This window comes from Morus notabilis, unplaced genomic scaffold (assembly GCF_000414095.1).
Source record: "Morus notabilis unplaced genomic scaffold, ASM41409v2 Scaffold781, whole genome shotgun sequence".
NCBI classification, from domain to species: Eukaryota; Viridiplantae; Streptophyta; class Magnoliopsida; order Rosales; family Moraceae; genus Morus; species Morus notabilis.
In genome coordinates, this window is record NW_010363562.1 from 35,458 (window position 1) to 44,529 (window position 9,072).

General features: G+C 36.6%; 2 protein-coding genes across 3 annotated transcripts; both read left to right on the top strand.

Annotated features, from left to right (window-relative positions):
* The first annotated feature begins 206 nt into the window (after window positions 1-206).
* LOC21389411 (DUF724 domain-containing protein 3) lies at window positions 207-4,058 on the top strand. Its single transcript, XM_024169799.1, has 3 exons — window positions 207-696; window positions 2,295-2,777; window positions 3,298-4,058. The coding sequence occupies exons 1-3, from the start codon at window positions 238-240 to the stop codon at window positions 3,772-3,774; spliced, it is 1,419 nt and encodes a 472-aa protein (XP_024025567.1). The 5' UTR covers window positions 207-237; the 3' UTR covers window positions 3,775-4,058.
* A 1,411-nt stretch (window positions 4,059-5,469) lies between these two features.
* Window positions 5,470-7,181, top strand: LOC21389412 (F-box protein At5g49610). 2 transcript variants are annotated; one of them, XM_024169797.1, is made up of 2 exons: window positions 5,470-5,745; window positions 6,132-7,181. In XM_024169797.1, exons 1-2 carry the CDS (start codon window positions 5,675-5,677, stop codon window positions 6,898-6,900), a joined length of 840 nt encoding a protein of 279 aa, XP_024025565.1. In that variant the 5' UTR covers window positions 5,470-5,674; the 3' UTR covers window positions 6,901-7,181. The 2 variants fall into 2 exon arrangements, with proteins under 2 accessions (XP_024025565.1, XP_024025564.1); XM_024169796.1 differs by lacking the exon at window positions 5,470-5,745 and having other exon boundaries at window positions 5,757-7,181.
* Window positions 7,182-9,072: the final 1,891 nt, after the last annotated feature.

Sequence of the window (9,072 nt, forward strand, 5' to 3'; positions counted from 1 at the left end):
AATTTTTTACTGTAAAAATCTAAAACTGAAAATTCGAATCGGTGAAATGAACGAGAGCCTAAGCGTTTGTTTTGTGTTTTGAAGAGTGACGTGGCTCCCAAGTTTTGGAGGGTTTCGACGTGTCAGTACAACACTCACTCCTACTCCGTCCATACCCTGTCTCTCGCTGTAACATCCGTCCTCTCTCCCGCCATTCCCCACTCTCTCTCTCTCTCTCCTCTTTCTCTCTCCATCTCCATGAAATTAATGTCGCCTTCTTCGCCTTTCAACAATGGCGACCAAGTCGAGGTCTCCAAGCCCGGCCACTCCTCCACCGGACCTTACTACCCGGCCACCGTCCTCCGCTCTCCGGCCAAGTCCAAAACCCTCGTCCTCGTCGAGTACCTCACTCGCCGATCGCCGGGCAACCACCGGAGGCTAAGAGAGTTCGTCGATCGCGAGAATGTGAGGCCGGCGCCGCCGCCTGAGCGCAGCCGCCGCTGCTTCAGAGCCGGCGACGACGTCGACGCCTTCCTCCGCGACTCCTGGTGGTTCCGTGGCACCGTCGCCGGCGTTCTGGAGGACTCGATGTACTCGGTTCTCTTCCCGGACGCGGCTCGGCGGGAGATCGTGTGTCGGCAGTGGAATTTGAGGCTTCACAGGGAGTGGAACGGCCGCGACGGTGGCTCGTGGGTCCCGCCTCTCGAAGATGATCAGGTTTTGTTGATGAACTAACTTCTCTCTATGGTGTGCTTTCTTTTGGGTTCAAGTTTTAGCTTTTCTAGTATCTAGAAACACTTTATAGAAAGTTCTACAATATTGATCCTTTTATTCGCTTTTATGATTTTTATCATTATTATTTGAGAATTTAGTTAAAATAATCTAGTGAAAAAGTAAAATTAAAAAAATAATTTTTTTAATTTTAATTTTATTTATTTCTCCTTCTGTCGGTCTCAATGGTTATTTATTTCTCCTCCCGTCGGTCTCCTTCCGTCAGAATCAATAGCAGTACTTCATTTCTTTCTCTTCTTTTCTTTCTCTTTCTCTCTATTTTCTTCAACTTTTTTAGTAGCTTCCAATCCAAAAACAAAGCACTCCAAATAAAAGAAATTGAGATTAGAGCAGTTGAAGAAGATGGAGAAGAAAGAGAAGGAGAGAGGATGATCATGAACGTCATGGTTCTGGATGGACAATATGCTAGAATGATTATCCAACAAAGTGAAATTAGCAAAATGATATTTTTTTATTTTTTTATGAAGAAAAATATTTACTCATTCTTTGTAAAAAGATGTCATTTTGTAAATAAAAATTTTTAAAAAGTTATTTTACTAATAGAGGATTGTGATTTGTTTTGGTGAGCTTTCTTCTACGTTCGTGGCTTTAAGGAAAAGCAAAAAAAAAAAACAGAATAGTCATTTTATAAATAAAAATTTTTAAATTGATATTTTATAAATAAAACTTTTCTATTAGGTTATTTTTACAAAGGCACTTCGTTGAAGCTGATTTTCTGATTGAATGCTATTGAACTAAGCATTTGTAGAAAATTATCCTTTTCTTGGGGTCCAAAGGCTCGAAGATGATGAGGTTTTGTTGATAACTTCTCTTCTTTATCCCTAATTTCGGATTTATTTTCATCAAAAGGTGACACAAGGTTTTTTACTTTCTGTCGTATACAGTTTTGTTTCCAACGTTTTCTTATAAAGAAGCATATGTTGGTGTCTTAGAGTGCTGTTAAACTAATCAGTTCTAGAAAATTAATCTTTTTCCGATTAAGTGGGTTGGTTTATGTGGTAGCTCAACTGAAGGGCTTCATTTGCATGTGTGGTTTCTTTTAGCTTCTTTGTTTTCTTAGGGCAATTTGCTCAAATGGAACTCTGTTCTCTTTGTTCTAGTTTTAGCTTTTATGGTATCTGGAGATAGACTCAACAAGAAATTGTAGGACCAAACTCTAGGTTGAAATGAAATGCCTTGGAACTTTAAAGGTTGATTCTACATTGCCTTTTGTCGTTGTCCTTATTTATCCATTATATATCCCTGTGTGTGTGTGCATGCGTGCGTGCGTGCGTGTTGATTTAAATGTGAAACAAAGGCTTTTTGCACTTTCTGTTAATTGAGTTTTACTGTCAATTATTTAGTTATTTAGAGGCTTAATCAGGCGTTTTGGTGCTATTTAGTTATCAAGGCTTTTCTGGTAGAGTTCTAATGACTGCCATTGGCGTGTATAACATCTTAAACACATGCATTACAAGATTATCCTTTTTTTATTAACTGATTTGGTTTATATGCTAGCTCAATTGAAAAGGCTTGATATGCAGACAATGCCTTGTACAAGAAAAGTGAAGGAGAGGACTGTAAAATTGAAATTTGTACTTCGTAAGAAGCCATTGGAGGTGAAGTTTGAAACTGGGGCTACTGTTGAAGTTACCAGTGAGGAGGAAGGTTACAAGAAGTCTTGGTACGTTGCCAAGATTATTGGGTCAATAGGAAGTAACAAGTTTTTGGTTGAACACCGGAACCTGGTAACTGATGATGGTACCCAACCCTTGAGAGAAGAAGCAGATGCTCGGCATGTTAGGCCAGAACCTCCTTTACTTCTGGCGGTCAACCACTTTAAAAAGCTCGAAAAAGTTGATGCATGGTACAACGATGGCTGGTGGGAGGGTGTAATTTTCAAGGTTCAAACTGGTAGGCAGTATGTTGTTTATTTCAGCACTACCAATGAGGAGTTGGTATTTAAACATTCTGATTTGCGGCTTCATCAGGACTGGATCAATGGAAAGTGGATGATTTCTCCAAAGGTAATCTCTACAAGTTTTAATCTTTATTGTGTATTATGGGCAATGAAGAACACCAACAATCAACAGTTTCTTTACTTGTATCCAGATTATTAGACATTTTCTTTTTACGATAATATACGTGTTTAGCTTAAGGTGACAAGCCAAACATTTGTTTCTTTCATTGATGATTGTATCTCTTGTTCAGCTGCACCCACTGTCTCCTTATTTTTACTGATGTCAGAAAGTTGTATGTCCTATATAGAAATCCAAGGAACTTGTCATAGAGGTACTAGGAAATATTTGTCATGCAAGTTTCTACAGTCAGAAGCCAATGTGTCATGGTCTTTGTATTCTTTCGTAATATAGGTTTTCATGAACAGCTAAAACTGCTCAGACGTTGTCATGTTTTTTCGTATACAATATCATCTGAACATTGCTTTATTCCTTAACTGCATTTTCGAAACAAATAGTTCTCTCTGATAACAAAGAGTTCTTGCTTTGTTAAAATTATGATTCAAACATCTTGAATGTACAAATGCAGGAAGATTCAAGCGCATGGACAGTAAAATCCAGTGGCATAAACTTGGAATTGAAGGACGATAAGCCAACCTTCAGCAAGGGAATGAAGGTTGAAATTAGAAGTGATGATGAAGGTTACCAAGGATCTTGGTACACAGCAAAGATTGTTGGATCATCCCGAAACGACAAGTTTCTGGTGGAATATGAGACATTGAGAACAGATGATGAAACCAAACCGCTTAAAGAAGTGGTGGATGCGACGAACATACGGCCTTGTCCCCCAGAAATTCAACGTTTGTACCCTTTTGCAGTCAGTGAAAACATTGACGCTTGGTATAATGATGGGTGGTGGGTAGGTCGTATATCCAACATTCTTGCTGGCTCAAAGTATGTAGTCTACTTTTGGACCATTAACGAGGCATTCGAGTTTGATCATTGTAACTTAAGGCCTCATAAGGAATGGGTAGATGGAAAATGGGTACACGCTTCCATGGTATGACTTTTGTATGTGTATGATGCCATTAGTATTTAAACTAACATGGTATGGCTTCTTAAGTGGTGTAAGTAGTATCATAGAAATTGCCTCTCATTGGTGTAAGAGGAGCTAGGGAGGCTAGTTTTTTTAACAAGGACTAACGTTTTGTATTTAGAGGCCTGTAAAATGGTAGTAGTGATTAGATTTCAGTAGTCAAAATCTTCATGAGATCCATCAGCATAGGAGTGTTGTCACAAATTGACTTACCTGCTTTTATGTGGAACTGTGTAGTGTTTTCTAGCTAGTAGTATAAGCTAATGTTTTGGAGAATTTAATTCTCCCCCTTGAGTCGTTCGCTGGTGCTTTACTTTTTCTGCGCAAGTCTTTGTTGGCGATTACAAGCCAATAATTCTGTTACTTTGTGTGTCTCACTTGGTGAAAAAATGCTAGCGTCACTTTTTACATTTACTGTTTGACACATTGAATTCACTAACACGATACATTATTTAAACAGAAAGAGTGATACATTATTTAAACAGAAAGAGTGACACTAGCATTTATTCTCTAAAATTAGAACAAGCAACACAGGCTATTAGAATCATCTTCTTGTGAGCACTTTGTTTATTTATTTATTTAATTTTTTGGCCATTCAAGTCCTCTTATTTAAATTAAGCAATCTATCGGTTTGTCTTTTTAAGGAGCTAGCAATCTAAGAGGTATAAAACACTTCGACCAAGACATATAAACCATGTGTTTTGGAATTATTTTCAATCAACAGTTTTTAGTTTCTCGAAAGAAAACGATATTTTCTATAAAAAAAGTTGTTTACTGGTGTTTTATTTTGATACTTTAAGCCTCCTATATTACAGGTTGGAAAGGTTTTGATGAACAAACAGTGTTGTAAATGTAACATATTGATGAGCACCAGTTTTTTACCTATTTTTTGGCGCAATTTTTTGTTAACTGTTTCTTTTTTTATCAGCTAAAAAAAAGTATGTGGAACCTGGTGAGCAAAAGCTAGGTATTTCTTTTTTTTTGTTGTTGATAAAACAGGTATTTATTTGAACTGTAAAATGTAGCCCCCATTATTTCATACTCAGATTCAGTTCCATAATATATGTGCTTGATACGCACACACACACATACATGTATTTCACATCATAATTAGCTTAGTTTGGGCCGAAGAGCCCATTCCTGAAGCGTTGGCCCAGTTACTAAGAGTAGATATAGGATTGATTCGCTTAGTTTGGGCCTGTTTGGCCCATTCGTAAAGTTTTGGTCCATTTGCTCAGAGCAGGTAAAATTTTGAAAAAAAATCAGTCTGGACCTTCTTGATAAATATTCTTTTGTTAACCTAATTATTTAACTAAAAAAATTATCAATCAAGAATAAAGAATTAAAATTTTGATTCATATATTTTTAAATGATATTTATTAAGATTATCGTATAATTTTATCTCTTTTTTTCCCTTACCCAGAAATATGTTACCAAACACCGCCACACTATCTAGTATTGTGATGACTTTTCTATTTTTTTTTAATTTTTTTAATTTATTTTTCTTCTTTCAATTGCATGCTATATGCGAGTCCGTGTCGTTTTGATTTGCTGTCGTTGACAACGACTGGCTCACAAGCTGTTGATCGACGGTGGATCCACTGACCCCACATATTACCCAAAAGCCTTGGACCCCCCACATTTAAAACGACAATAGTCGCCAAAATTTTGGTCCCAACTCCTAAGAAAAGAAGAGAGAAGAAAGCCCTCAAGTTGATGAAGGAGTTTCAGCTCGGGGAGAGGGGGGCATATTCTAATTCTGTTTCTCTGTCTGGATCAAAATTATCTCCCTGATTACCTTAATCTCTCTTGATTTTGGGTTTCTTGTTGAAGAAAATACCTTGTCAGAATAAGAGGAGCCAACCCAAATATGGAGATTTTTAAAGCCATGGCCGATTCAAATGAAGTTTGTTCGCATGCCCATCTGGAGACTTTCGTTAGGTAAGCGATTTTCCCATCTGGGTATCTCTAATTTCATCCATATTTGTTGAAATAAATCTAGTTATGGATTTCCAAAGAGATGGGATTTTACCGGACGAGGTGGTCCTTCAAATCCTGGCAAGGTTACCGATTAAATCTCTTTTTAGGAGTAAAACTGTGTGTAAACTTTGGTGTAGATTGTCTTCTGATAAATATTTTGTTCAACTCTACAACCAATTATCTTCCAAGAATCCCATGTTGTTGGTTGAGGTTTCTGAGTCACCACAGCTGAAATCTAGCTTGATTTGTGTTGATAATAGATTGGGGGTCTCTGAATTTTCCTTGAATTTTTTGAAGGATAGAGTTAGGATTAGAGCCTCTTGTAATGGTTTGTTGTGTTGCTCTAGTATTCCTGATAAGGGTGTTTACTATGTCTGCAATCCCATGACTGGTGATTATAAGATTCTTCCTAGGAGTAGAGAGAGGCCCGTCACCCGGTTTCACCCTGATGGCGAGGCGGCTCTTGTAGGCTTGGCCTGCAACTTGTCCACTCAGAAGTTCAATGTCGTTTTAGCCGGCCATCACCGCACTTTTGGGCATAGGCCTGATGGGACCTTCGTGTGTTTGGTGTTTGATTCTGAGTCAAACAAGTGGAGGAAGTTTGTGTCCTTTCAGGATGATCAGTTCATGTTCTCCCAAATGAACAAAAACCAAGTGGTGTTTGTCAATAAGGCGCTTCATTGGTTGACTGGTAGTAGTAGTTCTTGTGTGCTCGCGCTTGATTTGGATGCTGATGTTTGGAGGAGGATGTCATTGCCGGATCAAGTGAGTGAAGGGTCGGGGAATAGACTCTACTTGTCGGAACTAGATGGTTGTTTGTCTGTGATCCAGATCTCCGATACTTGGATGAACATATGGGGTTTGGAGAGCTATGAGAAAGAGGAATGGAGTTTGGTGGATAGAGTGAGTCTAAGGTGTATCAGAGGACTTGTGCCGGGTATTTTCCCCATATGTCAGAGTGGTGAATTTGTTTTCTTGGCAACACACAAGCATGTATTATTGTACCACCGCAAGAGCCGAGTGTGGAAAGAGATGTACTCTGTGAAGAATAGCTCCACACTCCCATTGTGGTTCTCAGCACATGCATTTCGGGGCACAATTCTTTCATGTCGTTGAAGTTGTGTAGTGTACTTCATTTGGCAGGGAGCACCATTATTCGTTACTACTAATGATGCATCAGATCTTTGGTATATATTTGTTTGTACATAAGTTGTCTGCGAAGAATTGAACGTTCAATGGGCAGTTATTTTGTTAATACTTTCATGATTATTTATAGTTGTACTATACCATGAAAATTTAGTTCCTTCGTTTTGATTTTATTCAACAGCCTGTTGCTACACATTTCAACCTTGTAATGCTAAACTTATTGTAAATTGGTGTTCTTCATGTTTCTTATTTGTAACAAATATGATGAATGAATGACTTTTACCAGGATGCTGACCATCTCGCAATTTGTTGCGAGTTTATCATGAAATATGACTTTTGTTTCCCATGATATTACGTTGTAACGTCAATAAGATTAGTCTTTGTTAGATGCAAATTCCATGTCGTTTTAAGAGCATCAGGCTGAAATTACGTCATTTGGAATAGTGGATAACGAAATATGTGCCAAATACAAGGCCTTTATGCATGCAAGGCAAAACGACCAATTTAACTGGTGTCATTTTATTTCCCATTCAAGATGTTGAAAGGCCTTGTTTAATCTCTTATTGGGCTGCATATATCTGTTTTGGTCCTTTGATAGGGGAAATGAGACAAGAACGCTTTAAAAGTGATTTTGACCCTTAACTTTTAATTAATAATTTTTTGTAAAAATTACATAGTTTCCCATGGTTTTATATAAATTTATTATTTATATTATTTTAAATAATAAGGTATTATTCTGACCTTTTATTTTCTTCTTATTAATTGAATGAAAATTGTTTCTTTTTTAACGGAGATATAAATAATATTATTTACCCTCTTGAGTGGTATTTTTTATTTTTTATTTATTTTTTAAATTTTTTTAGTCAAGTAACTATACTAATAAAAGGATATTAATCAAGAATGAATGATAAGAATTTAAATATATACACTCGTACGGATAAATTCTGTAATTTTTTCATTTATTAATATTATATTTCACGAAGCCCATAAAAGTAGAATTTAGCGTATATGCATCTGTTTAGTTTGCTGATTCGAGTTGAGATGTGACTTTATGTGAGAGCTTTTTATTGTAGTTAAAAAGTTAGATGTGATTGTTTATGAGAGTTTTTTACTGTAATAAAATTCAAATTCTAAACTCGAATCAGTAAAGTGAACAGACCTTTTACACTCTTGCACACGTCACTCAAGTGGAGATGTCGCCTTTTTTTGTTTTTCTAAAAAAATTATGCTACGTCAAGTAAAATATTTTAACCATCATGACTTTTCAACTAAAAGTAATATGAAATTTTAATTAATTGACTTGATATTATTAGAGAAACATAACATGAAAGGGAATATATATATATATAGTATCTCTCTGTATCCTTTTGTTCTAAGGAGACAGAAGAAACCTCCAATCGTTATCATGGTGAAGTTTTTGCAAGTTCCCTTGAAGGGTAAACAATAGATGGAGTGAGAGAGATTATGAGGTGATCAGATGGAAGAGAGAGAAAGCCACACAAAACGGATATAGGAAACAAAGTCAGAGACAGAGAAAAACATATAGACTGATAGATTAAAAAGGGTCCCATACATTTTACACACAGTTAGATCTCTTCGGTCCCAAAAATCTTGCAAAGGTGACATCAGTTCTTCCCTTCTTCCTTCACCCATATGGCAAGGTTGGTTAAGCAATGAATCTGCTCATTTTCCTCACATTGTACGTATATGTAGTTGACTTCCTTTCATAAATAGGCCCAAAAAGAAAATGAATGAAAGCTTACAATATATAACTCAATAAGAATATTAATTGGCTTGAATTGGGTGATGTAATGGCTGTCAATGAGGTAAAAATTGTATTTGGGAATTAGGGCTCTAGAGAGAAAATGAAAGTATGCTGATTACCCTATTTTCCTTCGACCATGCATATGGTTAATATACATATATGGCAAGGTGGTTAAGCAATGAATCTGCTCATTTTCCTCACATTGTACGTATATGTAGTTGACTTCCTTTCATAAATAGGCCCAAAAAGAAAATGAATGAAAGCTTACAATATATAACTCAATAAGAATATTAATTGGCTTGAATTGGGTGATGTAATGGCTGTCCATGAGGTAAAAATTGTGTGAAGCAGTTTTTTTTTTTTTTTTTTTGACACGA